The sequence below is a fragment of the Lactuca serriola genome, chromosome 6 (assembly GCF_051521515.1).
Source record: "Lactuca serriola cultivar US96UC23 chromosome 6, Lser_US96UC23_V15, whole genome shotgun sequence".
Taxonomy (NCBI): Eukaryota; Viridiplantae; Streptophyta; class Magnoliopsida; order Asterales; family Asteraceae; genus Lactuca; species Lactuca serriola.
In genome coordinates, this window is record NC_136413.1 from 19,008,748 (window position 1) to 19,029,858 (window position 21,111).

The 21,111-nt window shown below is 35.8% G+C and overlaps 1 protein-coding gene and 1 long non-coding RNA gene across 2 annotated transcripts; one reads left to right on the forward strand and one right to left on the reverse strand.

The window, feature by feature from the left end:
* Nucleotides 1–14,670: 14,670 nt before the first annotated feature.
* Nucleotides 14,671–15,833, reverse strand: LOC145057870 (NDR1/HIN1-like protein 13). The gene has a single exon (XM_079005782.1). The coding sequence runs from the start codon at nt 15,608–15,610 to the stop codon at nt 14,789–14,791; it is 822 nt and encodes a 273-aa protein (XP_078861908.1). The 5' UTR covers nt 15,611–15,833; the 3' UTR covers nt 14,671–14,788.
* Nucleotides 15,834–16,469: 636 nt separating this feature from the next.
* LOC145057871 (uncharacterized) lies at nt 16,470–18,078 on the forward strand. The gene is made up of 2 exons (XR_013686200.1): nt 16,470–17,594; nt 17,668–18,078. It is a non-coding gene; the product is annotated as an uncharacterized LOC145057871 (long non-coding RNA).
* The last annotated feature ends 3,033 nt before the right edge of the window (nt 18,079–21,111 follow it).

Consider the following 21,111-nt stretch of genomic DNA (forward strand, 5'->3'; position numbering starts at 1 on the left):
AGCAGGGTCTTGCTACAAGTGTGGCAAGGAGGGGCACATGGCCAAGGATTTCCCCAAGGGGTTTGCAGTTTGTTTTCACTGTAACCAGACCGGACACCAAAAGGCCGAGTGTCCGCAGTTGCGGGGGTCAGCACAGGGAGCATCGCAGGGATCTGCCCCTGCTGTCGTTCGAGCTACAGAGAGTCGGCCAATGCATGGTTGTAAAAGTCACCAACACCCATAACATTCCATTTTCAACACTTAAGAGCTCATAACTCAAGCATCACTCCATAACAACGACCAAGTTGGGATTTTTATGGATCAACATCACACATAACACTGAAATGGGACATATATAGGTCCATGGAGCTAGGCCTGTCAAATCGTGCCATCGTGTCGTGTTTTTGTCTGACACGACACGACACGACAATGTTTTTTGTAACACGAACACGACACGACACGATGTCGTGTTTTATTTCACTAACACGAAAACGAACCAATTAAAAAACGACAACACGACACGACACGACAAAGATAATATGATATAACTATTATTTTATTTAATTCATATTTAATCATATATAACACGATAAAAACGAAAAACACGACAAACACATGCTCAATCGTGTCAATTTCGTGTGGATTTGTAAACACGAACACGACACGACACGACATCGTGTTTTTTATATTTGACACGAACACGACACGAAAACGAATTCGAATTTTGATTTCGTCCCAATTTCGTTTCGTGTCGTGTATTTTTGTCGTGTCGTGTCATAAATTGACACCCCTACATGGAGCCCCTCTTGCTCACAAAATCTCCACCTTTGGGACTTAAACCCTAGAAATGGACCCTAAAACACCAAACCAAAATAAATAGGAAAGTTCTGAGATTTTTACCTCAAAGTGAAGCTCCTTCCTCTGAAGAACTCAGATCCAAGCTTGAACTTCAAACCCTGGCCTCCACAAGCTCCTCTCCTTCTTCTTCACTAACACACAAAGGCACCTTTAGCTCGAAACACTCACACACAAGCTTTAGGACGAAGGAAAGGCTCTCTTAGGGTTTCACTCTCTGATATGGTGGCTGAGGATAAGGCCTAAGCATTCCTTTTACAGTGCACAAGCCACAATTAGGGTTTGCATCTGGGCCCGCTACGCCCAGCGTACCTAGGCGAGTCTGCGTCCAACTTAAGCGCATGAGTACGCGCAGGGTACTCTCTAGTACGACCAGCGTACTCATTTGCAACATTTTCCACTCAAGGGCTAATCTTGACAACTTGACAAAAGAGAAGGGTTAAATAGTTGTACCTGAATTTCGGGATGTTACAATTCTCCCCCACTAGAACTAGACTTTGCGCTCGAACTCTCATGCTGAAAACAACTCCGGATGTTGCTCCCGTATCTCTGACTCCAGCTCCCAAGTCAGCTCGAACCCCCTCCGATGTCGCCACTGGACCTGAAACAGAGGCACCTCCTTGTTCCTCAGAACCTTGATCTTTCGGTCCAAGATCGCGATCGGTCTCTTAACATAATTCAGACTCGCGTCCACCTGGATATCCTCCAACGGCACCACTGCCGACTCGTCGGCTATACACTTCCTCAGTTGAGACACGTGGAAGGTATCATGAATTTGGTTCAACTCCACAGGTAGCTGCAAACGATATGCTACCCTGCCCACCCTCGCGGTTACCCTGAACGACCCAATATACTGGGGCCCCAACTTGCCAGTCTTCCTTAATCGAATCACTCCTTTCCAAGGAGACACTTTCAGGAGCACGAAGTCTCCCACCTGGAACTCAAGCTCGGATCGTCGCATGTCCGCATATCTCAGTGCTGCCGATCACTCACTGCCCTACCTCTCCCCAACAGATGGGAGTCTGACACCTCCTTCCATACAACAACTTGAAGGGAGGCATAACAATGCTCGAATGGTGACTGTTGTTATAGGAAAACTCAACCAATGGCAAATAAGTGTCCCAACACCCTCCGAAGTCCAACACACGCGCCCGAAGCATTTCCTCGAACGTCTGAATCGTCCGCTCACTCTGTCCATCCGTCTGTGGGTGGTAAGTGGTACTGAAATGCAGCCTTGTACCCAAATCCTCATGGAACTTCTTCAAGAACCTAGAAGTGAAACGTACATCTCGATCTGACACAATCGAGATCGGTACAGCATGTCGCGATACCACCTCCCTCACATACACCTCCGCCAGCCTCTCTGCGGAAGAGCTCTCACTGATAACAAGGAAATGAGCGCTCTTTGTCAGCCGGTCGACGATCACCCAAATTTCATCGACACCTCTCACGATCCTATGCAATTTGGTGATGAAAATCCATAGAAATATGTTCCCACTTCCATTTGGGAACCTCAAGTGGCTGCAACTTTCCATGTGGACACTGGTGCTCGGCCTTAACCCTGCGACAAGTCAAGCACCTCTTTACAAACCACGCCACATCCTTCTTCATACAGGGCCACCAATAGTCTCTCTTCAGGTCCAAATACATCTTAGTGGCCTCGGGATGGATCGAAAACCTCGACCTGTGCGCCTCCTCCGTCAAAATGGTACGTGCCCCGCCCTCAAATGGCACCCAAATCCGGCCCTGGAAGGTCATAAGCCCTCGGCTATCGGGAATGAACTCAGATACCTGCCTGATCACCCGTTCTCTATTGTGGTTCTTCGGTCTCATGGCCTCTACATGGGCCTCCCGAATGGTGTCCAACACCGGAGTCATCACTGTCAACCTCATACAAACATCTCGTATCGGGGCATTCTCTGCCCTACGACTCAAGGCATCGACTACAACGTTAGGCTTGCCCGGGTGGTACAGGATCTCGCACTCATAATCCTTTACCACATCCAACCATCTCCTCTGACGCATGTTCAGGTTGGGCTGATCCATCAGATACTTCAAGCTCTTGTGGTCCGTGTATATGGTACATCGAACCACATATATATAGTTATGCCAGATCTTGAGGGCGAACACTAGAGGGTCCACAGAGTTATAGGACGGGAGGGTCCCACTGGGACACTTTGACCAGAGGGTCATACAGAGTTATAGCCTTGAGTGGCTAATATGTGTTGTATGTGGTATTTTGGGGAACTCACTAAGCATTTATGCTTACAGTGTGGTGTTATGTGTTTCAGGTGCCAGTGAGGATCGCGGGAAGGCGCCGACATGATCAGTACACACATGAGGAGTTTTTATACATTATGATCTTGGGTTGTGTTTCTATGGATTGATATGTGATACAATGACATATTTATAATATTTATGAATGAAAGTATGTTTTTAAAATGTGAAAAATTGTTGGAAAATTTCGGTGTTACACCATATCACAATTGATCCTCTAAGGACACCTTAATGAACTAGTATGGCTAAGAAGAGGAATCAGAAATTATTGAAATGGTTAAATCAAAAGGTGAATCATACTTCGTTCCAAAATCAAGTCTTAGAGTCATACTCCAAGATTGTGACTTGAGTGACACATCTTAAGAAGTTTTGACAAACTCATCAAATGTGGAGTAGAAAAATGTTTTTCTTACTCTTGCACGTTTGAAATTGGTAAGTTGTGATGTCTTAAATAAGACAAAGACTAACTAAGACCAATTGTGTGTAGTGTTTGTCTTGATAAGAATCTGCACTAACTCTTGAATATTTGTTTGTCAAGAAATGTTTCTTGACAAGAGAATCCTGTATGTCAAGAGGTCAGTGAGGGTCTAAATGATCTTGAAAAGGTTCAAGAACTAATCAAGAGTAAACCTATTAGACACTAGCACACGACTTGAGGTTTGTAACCTATCGTGTCGACGCATTCTTGTTTATGTACCATTCCACTAAAGTTACTTATGCATATGAGTTCTACGAGTTCTCAATAGACTGCATAAAGGCAAGTGCCTTGTTCAATGAAAGTACATTGACTATTATAGGTGAGTTGCTAAATAACTTGGATACAATGGTGGGACCCTTGATGGCAAGAAATTAAAGAATGAACAGGTTCAATCCATATGAGTTTGGATTTTTCTCAAACCTTGTCTTATGATTATGGTTATGACAAATTCACATGATTAGGAACACATACACCATAAAATCTAAATGATAAGGTTTCTCTCTCGCTTCATGAAAATGATTGTGAGGAAACACTTTTTCTAAGATAGATTTTATGGAGATAACTATTGTGATACTTGCATTCTTAAATTCGATTATGATTACGGCATCCATCTTCATCGTTCGAATTGTGAGAAATGGCAATAAGTATGAATATTCGAGACATATTGGTGTAGGTTCTAAAATAGTTTAGAGACACATGTGAGCTATCTAAGGAAAGGTGTATGACTTTGAGAAGTTAGATAAAGGCTTATCGAAGCATATCGTATTAGAAATATGAACTTTGGAAGTCAATAAGTATTGATTTCTAGAAGTCAAGCTATTTTCTGGATACATGTCATATCTAGTGGGAACATAAATGTTATGCTGATATGGATATAATTATCATGTTAGTGGGAGCATGATTATTATTTTACGTGTTGCAAGTTAGACATATTAATTATAGAAAACAAAAGTTTCACTTTGCAAAGTTGCAGGGTTGAAAAGTTGTTTTTCTATAATTAAGGGAGAGAATATTATACTTCATTTCAAAATCTAAGAGTTTGGATCGAGAAATTTTAATCAAATTTAGTCAAAGGACATATATGGAGGTTATGTCGAATAGATTCAACTTAAAAGAATTCTATATATGGCAATATTATAGCAAGAAACTGGTAAAGTATCACGTTTTTCATTATGAATCGTGTCCCATACGCTTCGGGTATAGGATCGATTGCATATGCTGTAATATTCGAATGTTCTAAATTTTCCAAATGTCTAGGGCATTAAGAGGGAAAAAGGACTAGAACCGGATTTGACTAAGTTAATTCAACAACTGTCAAGGATAATCTAAGGTTCGCCTAGGACTGGTCGCTTGTGGGTAGTTGGAAGTATAGTAACGAATGGACCATAATGACATTATTATGATTATATATGATTCTATTAATAACGAGTTGTCGTATGTCAAATATGGAAATGTTTCCATATTGGGAGTTGGATATCGAGAATCTATGTCTAGATTATAAACTTTTATGCAAGAAGGATGTTCAAATGAATGTACTTTGAATGTGAGAATTCATATCAATGGAATTTCCTTGTAACAATCTCCAATAGAGCACTTTGTGATGTCATTAGCAAAGTCTTGGTGACTTTGGTGCTTGACATTACGAAATGATCGTTGCATAAAATGTTAAAATCTAGTATATTCTAATAGTGGCAAGAATTTGGTATTCTTACACTAGTGATAAGGATTAGGAATTGTGAAATGAGCATCATTAGAAATGTTTTTCAGTTGATCTATTTCAAAAAGTAAGGATCATAGGTAAACATATTGTGCATGCTTGGAGCATTGGACAATTGTTGTTATAATTCAAGTTATAAGTTGATTATCCGAAACATTATACAATTAATAATGAGTAATCAATATGGTGATTTAAATAAAGGTGTTTTATTTATACTCAAAAATTTGGGCCCGTATAGGATTATTATTATTCTTGTGTTTCACTTTGCATGTTTTGACTTCCCGAATAATAAGATTATTCAAACCATCCACAGTCGATTATACTTTGGAAGTAGGTATGAAAGAAGACTATCATGAATCCGACTGTAGATTGTCTGAAGCGTTTTAGACATAGCAAAAGTCTGTTGCAGTGTTCATGAGTGCTCCTAAAATGAGATTTGAGTATTGGATTAAACTCACGCTCACTTGACTCACTTTGTAGATTTTATCACGAGTGATTAGTGAGACGATAATATCTTATATTCTTGAAACTGAGACATGTAAGTTTTAGTTTGCAAGTCTGTTTCACATTAATAATATGTAAATGCATCAGTAACTTGGTGTTATAAAACATATTGTTGTGTGTGATTTGATGAGTAAGTACAAGAGAGCATTTGAGTCGAAGTTTATCCACTCCTTTTACCCAAAGTGGGATAAAAGCGATATCTGTGGGCCTCTTGATGATTTAGTGATGACACCCTAAGCACTTGGCCAAGCCTGGACTAAGTTGATGTGTTCAGTTGTAGTCTGTTGTCACTCGTCATAAATCGGAAATCGGGAAACAACACATATACAGAGATATGATTTAAATCCATGTATCAGTTCATACGATATCTAGAATATAGGAATATATGATCCCTTATCTAAAGGACGCGTTACTGATAAGATCAAAGTTAACAACGACTTTTGAAAGCTACGATTGCTAATCAGATTCTGAAGTCACATGCAAAATAGTTATTAGACTTATCCAAGTGGGAGACTGTTGGATTAGGTGTCTAAGCCCATAACTATTTTGGTATGTACTTGACCCGATTATGAGCATGGTCCGTTTGGGTTGCCTTCACCATACCAACTGATAGGATGAACTAAGAAGAAAGAGGATTAATTATGATTTATTAATATATTATGTGAATAATATATTAAAAGAGAAATCATATTGTTTAATTAATATTATTCAATAATTAATTTTGTGGCTAAAACAGATTAATTAAATAAAAGGGACCGATATTGTAATTATAAGATAGTTACAAAGATTGGGCTTAAGATCCATAAAGGAAGCATGGACGAATTCTATATGAGAATCCATATAAAAATCGTCCAAGGGCCTTTTGGAAGGATCTTTGGGCTGCTTGAGGACTAAGCAGCTAGATTAGGATTTCCTAGTTGATAACCCTAGAAGCCTAAGTATAAAAGGAACCCGTAAGCCTCAAAAAACATGCCCAACCTTCTAAGAGAAACCCTAAGACGTTTTTGGTGCCTATTTCTTCCTTCTTATTCATCTTTGATGCTTATGGTGTTTGTGATTCCATTAGAGGTGCAACATTTGAGGCACTAAGCTTTCAAGAGTCAAGATCAAGAAGGTTTGTGATTGTTATTGCTACATAACAATCATGGTAAGATCCAAACCCTACATTATATGTGTTTTTGGGATTTGTATGCTATTCAATTAGGGTTTATTGCTTTGGTATTCAATGTTGTATGTTTACTTAGAAAAACCTAGATCAAAGTCATTAGGGTTGCATGAACACCATAGGAATGATGTTATGCTCATAACACATCAAGACCATGGGAGAGCCCATGACACCTGGATGTAAGACCATGTGGAGAGCCCATGGCTTTCCTACTATGTTGTAGTGTTTATCGTAGATTCACTACTGATATGTCTGGTATGTATGTATGTATTTATGTATATATATATATATATATATATATATATATATATTATGCCAGTGATTACGTGGTATGTTAGTTATCTTTGTGATATTTGCATGGAAGACCATGGGAGAGCCCATGACACTCGGATGTAAGACCATGGGAGAGCCCATGACACTTAGGTGTAAGACCATGTGGGGAGCCCATGACATCCTGGAGTAAGACCCTGGGGACGATCCCACGACATCCGTATATGTTGATATGCATGGATATGTGATTGATATGGTTTATGTAGTTGTCGTAGCTGATATGCATTATGTGGTTATTTGGATTGTGTGGGGTATGCTGTGGGGAACTCACTAAGCTTCATGCTTACAATTTTGTTTATTGGTTTCAGGTACCATCGATTTGGAAAAATAAGGGCTCAAATCGATCGCAGTGCACACACCCATGTTTTCCGTATTGAATGATTTTGGGATGAACTCTGATAAATGTTTTAACTAACGATGTTTTGGATGTTGGCATAAATGATATCTATGTTTTGTATATATTAAAAATGAAATTTTTACCCTCGATTTTTGGGCTGTTACATGTCATTTGTGATTTTTGGCACTTATGGTCCATTTTATCGGTGGTCTTGTACTTGAGATGACCCAACCATCTTTTGATCAGTTTGGAATGCTTCTTAGACCTCATCGACTAGGAAAGTTTGGATATTTTGCCTTACCTTGAAGACATGCAAGGTATCTTTGTCCTTTAGGTCATTTTGTTGTATTAAAGTTTAGACTTGGATGTTTGTGGCATTATTATTGATAAAGTTGGAAAATTTATCCATATAAACATCATGTTGATCCACATATGAAGATTGGAGGTTTGGACTTAATGGATTAAATTAGAAAGATGCATTTTTGGTCCCTTTGTGACTTAAAGTTTAGATTCTTGGTTGTTTAGACCATCCTAATGGATAAAGTTGGAAAGTTTATCCATTATGAAGTTGGTAGATACCATATTTGAAAAGTTGGAAGCTTGGGTATTAGGGTTAAGTACTTATCCCATTAAGTTGTTAGAATTGGTTCCCATGGAGTGACATGTTTATCGCCATGACGTGGAGCCTGGTGTCACCATGATTGTTTGTCGTGTAGCTGCCACGTCGTGGCCTATAGGTGTTCGCGACATAGAGGTCAGCTTGAGCTGACTTTAACCATTGTCTTTTTTGACCAGTTTGACTTTTTGTCAAACTTAAATAGGTGTTGAGCTATAGTATGAGGTTTAGATTATGATTAGTTTAGGAGGTTCATGTAGCTGATTATGTGGGACTTTAAGTAGTGGATTTTAGTTGTTCGTTCAAGTGAGTCTTCTCACTATATCACATATATTACAGTGTATGCATGCCAAAGCTAAGCATATGGGTTTTATTTTGTTGATTGTTGTTATATGTGTATTTGAGTTGTTGATAGCTCCATGACTGCTGATAGTCCACAAGGTTGCTAATAACCTGTAGGGTTGTTATGAGCTCATAGGACTGCTGATAGTCCCAATGTTGCTAATAACCCATAGTTGTTTATATTTTTTTTGTGTTGTATGTAATATTTAGTATTGTTGATAGTCCAAAGGGTTACGGATAACCAATATTTGACTATTATGTTGTGATGTATGTGATATTTTGGGGAAGTCGCTAAGTTGTGTGCTTATAGTTGTAGATTAAATGTTTTTCAGGCACTTATCGGATTACAAAGGCGGGATTGCACACATATATCAACGGTTTTATGAATTGAGATTCGTATTGTCTTCCTAAAATTTTTGATTTTGAATCATTGGTATGAACAATTGATTTGAATTGATGTAAATTTGTAAAAATAAGTGTTTTTTCTATTTTAAAGATGAAAATTTATTTTGGAATTTAGGACATTACAAGTTGGTATCAGAGCTCTAGTTTAAAAAATTTGGATGAACACTCATGTGATTCCAAACTCAGACTAAGGATATAAGGATTTTCATGAGTCTTTGAAAAGAATAATTTTAAAAAGGTGAAGAGAAGATGTGATGTGTGTAGTCATCTGGAGCTTAAATAAGTGATTCCTAAAATACACATACATGTTTTATATGATATTGATGTTATAGTATGAATTGCATGCTAGAAGTAACCAAAGGATATGCTCAGGGTTACATGTTAGAGTTTCTGCTTAGGAGATATACCTTTTCGTGTCTGATACGTGAACTTTTAGAGATGCATGATAGTGTGTAGGCTAAGGATCTTCAGGAATTGCGTGTTATGATTGCCTAATCTTTATGATGCATTTTTGCATGTTGGATTTTTTGCTTGACTGTTGCTTGTTTTGTGTTATGTGAAACATGTATTGATGTTATTTAACTATTAAGTGAATATGTTAAGTTGCACGCCATAAATATTAAATAGTTTTAGAATGGTTGGTTTGGCCCTATTGTGCAACTCTTGTTTGAGTCCAACCGTTATAGTGCATGATCTTTCAGTCAAATGATTGTTTAATCCTTGCTGCATGTAATCGTATTCATCATATAGTTAGTTGACATTGGTAGATGTGTCTTCCGCAACTGATAACGGGGTAGGGTGGGAATTCATAATGACCTAGGAAAAGTGCTAGAATGTACTAGTGTGGGCACTTGCGTATGAAGAAACCTAAGGTAAAAATCTAGGAAGTTTCTGGTGGCTTTTCTAAGCCTATAGGTGTGTTGGTACACCTAGCCGTGATGGAGTTTCTAGTGACCTAAGAAAAGTGTTAAGGTATTATAGTGTATGCATGTGTGTGAGAAGAATCCTAGAGGGAGAGTCTATGAACGATGGTAGTGTGTGCTTGTGGGAGCATGGGTATCTACATTTGGTAGTGGATATGTGTAGTGACGTTGGAAATCTGAGACGATTCTTAAGACACATGCGTATAGGTGTCAAATGTAGTATGGGCCTGTACTACCGAAAGCAGAGAATCCGTACGGGGATCAAGAAGAGTCGAAAAGGTTCCAAGGAACTAGTGGAGGATAAATAGTATAGTATAGCACTTGCATTAATTGTAGTTGTCTTCGTCACTTCCGGACTTTCGTTGATGATCGTTTAGGATGAATGTGAGTCTTCATTATTGTTCGGGCATTAAGTGCCAAGGAAAATTAGGTCTGATTAGTGTAGACCTGTGAGTTAGATTATTCAAATGTCTCAAGGGCCTTGGTCAAAGTAGTTCCATTTTGAGTCACGAGACTAATGTATGAAGCGATTGTGATGAACGAGTTGAAGATTATAGCCTGAGGATGGGTGATCTGTTGATGGCTTCAGATGTCTTTTTCAACGATAGGGTTATATTTCTCTAGCATCCCATGCTCGAAGGGAAGAGAGAGTGGGCATATGATTTCAAATTTGAGGTGTATAAGTTGATGTGTTTTACATGTAATAATGCGAAAAAATCCTTACGCTCTTAAGGGTACATGCAACCTACTTTGATCTATTTCATAACACTATTGAATCAACATACTATTGAACAACACAATTATGTACCCTAATAGAAATCGAAATTCACAAAAGAGCAACATGCATCTGATTTGTTATTGTAAACCAACCCTTTGATTCCAACAAGATAAATCCAAAAGTCTTTTGAAAACAAGCTCTAATTGTGTGCGAGCCTCTAATGATTCACACTCACAACACAAAAACTCTAGAAAGATCAGGATAAAGGGGAGAAAGGATCAAAATTTTAGATCTGGTATATGGAATAAAGTGGCCTAAAATTCCAAGGTATAAGACCAAATTTATAGTTGATTAGGAAACATCTATAAACTCTAACTTAAACATAAACTAATATTATTTCAAGTAATTCAGTTATCTAGTTCTTTAATTATCTAAATGGAGGCTTCCAGAAACCTCAATAAGGTCTCCTATAACTATTGTTTTCATTCAAGTATTAAGTTAATTAATTGAAACATTATACAATGAATAACGTGTAATCAATACTGTGATTAAAAGGTTTTACTTATATTCAAAAGTCTTGAGACCATATTGGATTCGATTATTCTTATGTTTCACTTTGCATGTTTTGACTTCCCGAATAATAAGATTATTCAAACTATCCACAGTCGATCATACTTTGGAAGTAGGTATTGGAGTAAGACTGTCATGAATACGTCTGTAAATTGTCGAAAGTGTTTAGACATAGCACAAATTTGCTGCATTGTTCACGAGTACTCTTATAATAAGATTTGACTATTGATTAAACCCACACTCATCTGAATCACTTCATGGATTTTATCACGAGTGATCAGTGAGACGATAAAATCTTATATTCTTGAAACATAAACATATAGTTGCAGTTTACAAGTCGGTTGCACATTGATGATGTGTAAACACACCAGTAACTTGGTGTTATAAAACATATTGTCATGTGTGATTTGATGAGTAAATAGAGCAAGCATATGAGTCAAACTTTATCCGTTCCTTTTACCGTAAAAGGGATAAAAGCGATATCTGTGGGCCTCTCGATGATTTAGTGATGACAACCCTAAGCGTTTGACCAAGCCTAGACTGATTTGATATGTTTAATTAGTCAGTCGTCATAAATCGAAAATCAGGAAACATGAACAGAGAGAATGATTATAATCCATGTCTCAGTTCATACGATATCTTGTAGAACGGAGGAATATATGATCCCTTATCTAACGAACACATCATTGATTTGTTCAGAGTTTGACAACGGTTTTTTGAGAGCTACGATTGCTAGTCGGTTCTTCGAGTCGTACTTGCAGTTATAGTTATTAGACTTATCCAAGTGGGAGATTGTTGGATTAGGTGTATAAGCTGATAACTATAACTGGTATGTACTTGACCCATAAATAACATGGTCCATTTGGGTTGCAACTCTCTGGAACAATTTAATAGGATGGATATTTGAGAAAGAGGTTATTAGTGATTTATTAATATATTATAAGTATAATATATTAAATGAGAAATCATATTATATAATTAGTATTGGTCAAGAATTAATTTGGAATTAATTTAGTGATCAAAAGAGACTAATTAAATTTGCAGGGACTGATTAGGCAAATCAATGATATTTATAGTTTGGGCTAATGATCCATGTTGATTAGAAATGGACTAAATCTTTGTAAGAGTCCATGAAGAGTTAGTCCATAAGGCTAATAAGTTATTGTATTAAAAGCCCAAGTAAATTAAGGTTTATAAGTTTAAACCCTAAGGATTCCAAACTATAAATAGAGCCCCTAGCTAGCTAAAATCGCGCCTATGAGTTATAAGAAGAGCCTAGCCGATTTGTGTCTCCTAAACCTCTCTCTCAAAGTCCTCCTTTTGTTTTTGGTTTGTTGTAAGACATTTGAGGCATCACACTTGGGATGCTAAGCTCTCGAAAGGCCAACATCTACAAGCTACAACAAAGAGGTAATCTTCTAACTTACTTTTATGATTCATATGTCAAATTGTATGCTAGTTGTAGGCTTCATGCTTTGGAAATTTTTTATTGCATGTATAACTAGAGAAAACTTAGATCCAAAGCATTTAGGGTTGTATGTGCACCATAAGAGTGTTATAGCGCATAAAACTCAACAACTGCTACTTTAAATCAACTCCTTGCAAAAGCTGAAGCGAACAAGTTCAACAAAGAAGGAGATTTAAAGTGTGTTTCTGATATGATAAAATGGTGGATATTTATTCTGATGACTTTATTGAATACTCTTCCAAAGGTGTTTGAAGCTGTGAGGAAAACTGAAGAAAAGACCATAATAACAACTTGACACAAAGGGGGAGATTGTTAGGTTTCAGATATTAGTTGTGTCTAGTTGTATGTGTTGTTCTCGTTTGATTGTAATGTTTAATTTCTTTTCTTAATTACGAATTGGGTTGTTGTTATTCCGATTTTGGAATGTATTTAATCTTAGGTTTGCAGTTCTGAACTGTAGACTTAGGATTTCTTTCTAGTGCTCCTATGTCACCTATATATAGGAGCATTAATTAGTAGAGAGGGTAGAGTTTTTGACACAAAATAGTTCAACGCAATCTTTTGTAAAAAATTGTTCTCTCTATCCTCTGATTGAAACATATATTATTTACATCTTTGTGTTCATCCAAATCATTTACATCTTCATATGGCGTTTTCATTTTAGAATCTATCATTTCTATAATTCTTAAAAAATCATGAAAACAAGGACCAATAACAACTAAAATGTTATATCTAGCAACATACATCCATAAAGTTTTAGACTTAATCACTTACAGAGCTTGAAGAGGCCACAAGAAGGTAGAGAATCTATGTAGTTTGCTTCTCTTGACACAAAATAAAAACTATCTTCTTAAAACTCACTTCAAGGCACCAAAACACAAATTAAGGGGAAAAGGAGGCTAGGGGTTTGAGGTTAGGGCTCTCTGGAATGGAGACCGAAGGAAATGACTAACCTTATATGTTATGTTTCTTAAATATGGTCCAATACCCGAGACCTAGGGTTTTGGGCTTTGCGACATTGCGTCTTGCATCTGACCTAGGTGTGTGACGCCCTACATGGCACTTCGCATCGCGACCATCAAAAACTCACGTCGCTCTAAGGGTTTTTCTCATAAACCTTCATTCTTATTTTTCTTTGATCAACACCTCGCAATCTCGGAAAAACTCAAACTTCGGGGTCCTCTTAGTGGATATATATATATATATATATATATTGTCATGTATATCCTCGGTATGTACTTTGCATATTTTATAGAGAATTCATTGTTACGAAAAACACCAACAACATATTTAAATGTGATTGATGTAAATTAAAGTTGGATTTTTAATTGATTTGACGAATATGTATGAAGTATCTTTGGCACATGGTGGTTCCATATTTCAAATAATTATCCAAGGGAAGAAGATGACTTGTCCACTCCACACACTCTTATCCATTTATGTACACATGTGAAATCATTTTGTTCATAGGTTGTGATGGAATATATTCATCTTAAAAATCATGTCGAGAAATCTACTCTAGACACAGTTTGAATACATAATTGTCTAAAATTTTATCACTCTATGATGATATAAGATTGGATTTATCATCTAAGTTGCAATCAATTAATATGTATGAAATTGGGAGTAACAGCAAAGGAAAGCATATAATATAAAGATGCAATCAACATCATCATCCACATAAAAACCAAACCCATGTTATGCTTCACACCATTTCTTTCTTTTTAATGGACAATCATGACTCAAATTAATAAAATAGTTCTTTTTAACTTTTTTGTAACGAGTGTGAAATGTGTCCACATAACATATTTTTTTGTTAAATTATTTAATAGTTAATCAATAGGTCATCATGTATATACTAACGATCAGATAAAAATATAATAACTCAATCTTTGGATGATATATTTTGTTATTGCTATTATTATTCATATGAAAAAAGCCTTACACATTTTGTTTAATTCAAGAACAAATAAATTAAATTTGAAATTATAATAAAATGGTATATCATAATATTAAATTTTAAAAACACCAATTACATTCAAAATATGCTAAATAATGTAAAAAATATTAAAAAGGATAAAAACTTGTGTAAAAAGTGGAAGCATCAGAAAGTCCATTTCCAGATCTTGATTCGAAGATCAACCTCACATTTAGCATCAGAAACAGTAGCAACAGCCACCGACGATGATGAACTATTGGATTTTACTCCACCCTTCTTTGGAATTAGGCTATGAATGCCCTCACACTTGATCCTAATTCCGACCTTTTTGCTTTTGATTGATTCGATTTTCATTGTTGCTTGAGTATCAAGCAATATCTTCAATGGCAAACCCGATTTCTTCTTCAGATCTGATCTCATTCGATCCACTGTCTCCGTTTCAAGTAGCAGAGACGTGCTGCTGATTGCTGAACGGATAATCGTGATGTTATTCGGACTACTTGTAAACGAATTTCCGAAAGTTCCGGTTGCGATTTGTGTTTCCTCTGATAAGCATGTGATCGCGATCGGATCGTAGTAAAACACGATTTTATTGTTTGGATTTTTCGTTGAAATAGTGAGGTTGAGCTTGGATGTGAGCCGTGTGGTGTCGTCGGAGGCGGTGGTGAGGTTGAATTGCGAGATTTTAAGTGAAGTAACAGAGAATGTCGGAGGCTGTGGATGATAGAGGAGGTAAAGTACGCAACCGGCGATTCCGGCTAGGAGGAGGACGAGGATTATGACGAGAACTGACCAGAAGCAGCATAAACAGAAACACCGCCGCAAACCACTACGGCGTTTCCGTTGATAATTGGGCAGGTTCGGCCGGTAAGGGTGTCGGTTCAGGTTGTTAATTTGGGTTTTCGCCGGTGGAGGTGGTAGTTTTGGGTTCCTGACGGTGGTGCCAGTGCCATTAGGCTTGGATGTCGGGTGGACTCTATCCGTCATTTTTTACTGCAATTCCGGTGAAGAATATGTCACAGGAAGATGGAAAAGGAGTGGCGGAGGTGGTGCCGGAGTAACCAAGAAAGCAAGAGATTGTTATAGAAAATTGGAAAAAGCTTCGACCTCATAAAAATGGAAATGGGTTTGGAGTTTGGACCATTCCCCCCTGTCTCTCTCGTTGCTTATCACACCGTTGCCCTAATATACGATTTGAGGTAAACATTATTTTCTCCATTTCATGATTGGTTTCTTAAAACTTAAAACAGCAATGATATATTTTCTTTAAATAACAAATAAATCGTGAAACCGAAAAATCAAACTGATTTTTTTTGGTCAAGTAAATGGACATTTTATTAATTTTGTATATGATTAAATGGTTAAGAAAAAAAGAATTTCTTATCTTTTTAGGTAATGATTTTGAGATCAAACGGCTAGTCGAGAAAATTCTAATTTAAGTGTGTTATATATGACTTAATTAGCCGACCTAGTTGGCAATATTAGTCAAATAGAAGATGATTTTATAGGTTCATCAATTAAAAACTCTAATAATTTAATGCTAAAAAATTCCAATATATTATCATTTAATACAATGTTTAAAATATATATCACTTTAATAGGTAATAGCCATTCTTACGACTCTATCAGTAGGTTAATCTTCTTCCTTAATAAATTAAGGTTCTTTTGCCACATGTCAATCTTTCATTAGTTTTGATACTTGTCATTTTGTAGTATTTTTGAAATATATATTATCCACTTGTTAAAATTTGATTTGTTTCAATTTTTAAAATTAAAATTATATATATATATATATATATATATATATATATATATATATATATATATAAAGTATTAAATACGTTAATTCCTTTTTTATTTTAAAGTTGTACATTAAAAAATATTTTTAGTTTACATTTTAGTTTAATATTTCATTTTTTTAAATCAACCCGTGTAATACACGGGCCTCACACCTACTGACTTAATAAAATAACAAACTCTATTTTTTATACATTTTAGTCATTTATTATTTTTTTTAATAGTTTTTTAATCCTTTTTATACTTCTATTTGTGTTTATCATGTTTAACGTACTTATTTATATTTTTTTTTAAACGGCTACTTATTTAGATAAATTAGTTTTATATCAAAATAGAAAACTATCAATATAAAAAATATTACTACAAATTTCATCTTTTGATAAAATAAAACCTATATCTGAAAAAATAAATATGTATAACGTGATAATTTTCACAAAGATTCGTAAATAGAAATTTGTAGTAACATTTTATATTGGTTTTGTTTTATTAATACTTATTTTGTCTATTTTAGATCTTATTATTCCCCAAATTGTAACCAAAATAGACAAATAGTTGTCCATTTCATGGCACAAAAGCACTTTATAATTTCCATATCATTATACTGAATTTTGAGGGTTTTATATATTTTTTTCTGAAAAGAAAAACATAGAAGGGAGGTGTGTCGTGTAGGTGGGCACATGGGTGTTTATGCTTGGACCCATTTGGTGTAGCAAATGCATAAATTGCCAAGATCGCCGTCTATAAAGCTTATCCAACGGTGCCTCCCTCCCACAAATAAAGTGTTTAGATTTAAAACTTTAATATTTTCTATTTCTGAATGGACCAAATAAATATTAATTCTATTTTTGTAGACATTTCAATAATATTTATTTCTATTTTTGTAGACATTTCAATAATATTTATAGGTTAGATACACATATGGTGAATCGTTTTCCTAGATTGTATGCTTTGTCTAGGTATATCTTCGGTGAATCGGTTTCATAGATTGTATGTCTGTCTAACAATTAACACGGTATGGTTCGAAATTTTATGAGTAATCAGTCGTGTAGCTTTATATGGAATGGACCTATTCTAGGTGGAGTGGTGGTGTTCAGTTTTCTCAGTTGTTGTCTGTCACAAGTTGTCCAATTGACTTCGAAAGCAAAAACTTGAGGATTGGAGTTAGATTCTTCTGGTACGTTCTCAGTTCGATTTGTCAGATTTCATATTGATGACACACATTTTCTGACTAGTAATTTTACAACTAGTTAGAATAGGTGAATTATGATGGACCGCATTCCAAAACGGATGAATTTAGATAAACGTGGCGTGGAGGTGGAGTCAGTTAAACCTGACAATTTCTGACACGAAGACACGAATCTGTGAGAGACACAATACGACACGACATGAATACATGACACAGATACATCTTAAAAATTGAGATAAAACTTATTTCTCATCGTGTAATCGTATCTTGTCAAATTCGTGGCTGACACGTTTTCATGACACGGATACACGAATTGTCAGGTCTAGAGTCAGTATTATGTATGGTGTGTAGTTCGTTTGAAGCATACGACTTTGGACTCGGTTTGTATAACAATCGTTTGGGTTGTATAAACTTACGAGAATGCTTTGATTTTTTGTCGAAACATGTATATGATAGATTTTATATTTGATAACATTGTAGTTTTTCTTTTATTTGGTTTTGTGCTACAAACATTAAAACTAGGAAGAATCTATGATTTGATGGTTGTAAAACTCAATTATGAACTAGTGTGTATTTTTTTTTCTAGCTCCTAGCTAGACTTTGTTTTTAATTTATGGATAATGTTAAAAAAAGAAAAAGATACATATATGGTGATGTAATCATAACATTTTTTTAAAAGTGTTCATGAAAATAATAATTTTTGCCTAATGAATAACAAAAAAGAGCAAAAATCTTTTTAAGAAAACCTAAATGACCATACGGTTTGAATAACCATATTTTCGAACTCTTTTTTTTTTCCAGCTCATTTTTATGCAAAAAGTAAATTCGAAAATTGCCTTTTAACAAAATTTAAATTTCCGAGTTTCAGATTTTCAAACTCATGGACTTTATATATATATATATATATATATATATATATATATATATATATATATATATATATATATATATATATATATATATATATATATATATATATATATATTGAAAATCTGAATATTCGAACGCCTATGAATTTCTTGAACATGCTATTTTGGGTATAATTTTCGAACATAATTTTCCAGTGGATTTCAAACATGTTTTTCATATATACATGAGGTACAACTTCTGTAGCTACGTGTATAACATATGATGAAAACATGGCTAGTAGGATTGAAAAATGATAGACATCATCACAAAAATATGTAGAACTCATGTCTGGTATTAGAATTGGACTAAATTCAAATGGTCAATGAGAATCGTTCCGACTAGGAAAACACGTAATTATGACATGATATAAGGTGTTTTTAGCCATTTGATACTGTTTAAGGTGTTTTCAACCATTCAATATTGTTTATTGTTTAAGGACTCAAAATGATTTTATAAATCTTTTAATGATTGATTTAGATAAATGATTATTAATCTTATCCAAATCATTTTCTCATGTTATAACTTAGGGAGAATGGTGTTTCTATGTTTTCAGGCGACAAAATATGGGCTTAAATATTATTTAATGGGAAATTAAGTAATCTAACATTTTTTTAGGAATTTTTTTGAAGTATAGTAATTTTTTTTTCTGCTTTTGAAAACTAACCATTTGGTTCGGAATGGGTTATTCCGGACCCGAAAACTGACCCAATCCCACTAATGTAGCCCAATGATATATATATATATATATATATATATATATATATATATATATATATATATATAATTGAAAGTGATTAATACATATTATTGAATTAAATATAATTGAAAAATACCATCTAATTTAACTAGAAGGGTATTTTAGTCAATTAATATAGATTTAATAAAAGAAAATTGCATATTTTAAAGGATCATAGATTCCATTAATTTTAAAAATCCGATTTTACAAATTATAAGGTTTTTAATTCGGACATTCTGACAGAATATGTTTGAGTATGTTAAAAAATAAAAATATTTTTGTGTAACACCGAAATTTTCAAAACAAAATTTTCATTTAAAATCGCTTATCTCTTAAACACTTTTCATAGAAATCCAGTTTTTATTCAAATTACAATACATGACTTTTTATTCAATCAATTAATAACCCAGAATCTTCAAAACAAAACGCTTCCTCTGGTGTGTACAATCGAGTCGGTGTCGTCCCGTGATCCTGAGAAAACCTAAAACATATAACACAAAACACTGTAAGCACGAAGCTTAGTGAGTTCCCCAAAATACCACATATAACACATATTAGCCACTTGAGGCTATAACTATGTGGGCCCTAACTTTGTGTACTCTCTGGTCCTAGCTTTGTGGACCTTCCGGTCCTAACTCTAATATACACACAAAATAAGTCACATAAAAATAATGCAGTGCAACACATCACATAGATAGCATATAAGATACTCTATCACATAACTCTGGTTACCTACTCAAGGTAAAGTATAGTGAGAAGACTCACCTGACACGAAGACTCATCCTCTAAACACGCTGCTGCTAAACACCGACCTCTAACTCTGTGTCGAATCCCGAAATTGCCACAATTAGACACTAGAATCATTCTCTCACTTATTAGGTCCAAAGGTAGACCACCTACTAGCCCACTAATGCCCTAAACCCATTGGGCCCACCAAGGCTCTATGATAAATGGGCCCACACACGGCCCAAAATCCAAACAGAAAGGTGAACCCAACCCGAGGGCCCCCAAGCACAAATATATTCTTCCTTGGTCCAAGACTCTATTGCATGAAGTCCAAACTCCAGGCCCAACTCCTAAAGCCCAACATAAAGCTTAGCCCAAAAACCCTCAGAAGGAGTTATGCGGGGCGTACCCCCTTTGGTACGCTCAGCGTACCCAAACGCGCATGGATCTGATCGGGGCCTCAAACGACTACGCTGCGCGTTCCTAGACTTACACCAAGCGTAAGTCCCTGACTTACAATTTCTCTGATTTCAATCTGAATGGGTTAAGACAAAAGCTAAAAACTCAGATCTGGACATTCCTCAGTCTCCCAAACCATAAAGTCGAGAGCTTTAGGACTTTGCATGGCTGAAAAGGTTATAACTCACTTCAACCTTTTATCCCCTTTTCTCATTAAGACCAAACTCATGCATGACTCCATAAACATGACCAAGATTGGGTTTTTATAGCTTTACAACACACGTATCACTGAAATGGGATAGATCTAGGTCCATGGAGTCCCTTTTGCTCATAAAGTCTCCACCTTTTGGGACTTAAACCCTAGAAATGGACCATGAAGCATAAAACAAGAAGGGCAAGGAAAACTAGGAGCTTTTTACCTCAGAAAGAAGCTCCAACCCATGTAGAACTTAGATATACTCTTTCTCTCCAACTTCAAGCTCTTCTAATGGCCTCCTCTTCACCTTCTTCACCTTGAAATGGCACCATCAAGCTTAAAAACATACACACAAGCCTACTACGGGTTTTCTTCTCTCTTAGGGTTCCCTCTCTGAAGTATGGTGGCTGGGGGAAAGGCCTTAACATCCTTTTTATAGTGCACAAGCCAGACTTAGGGTTTTGAGTATGGGCTCACTA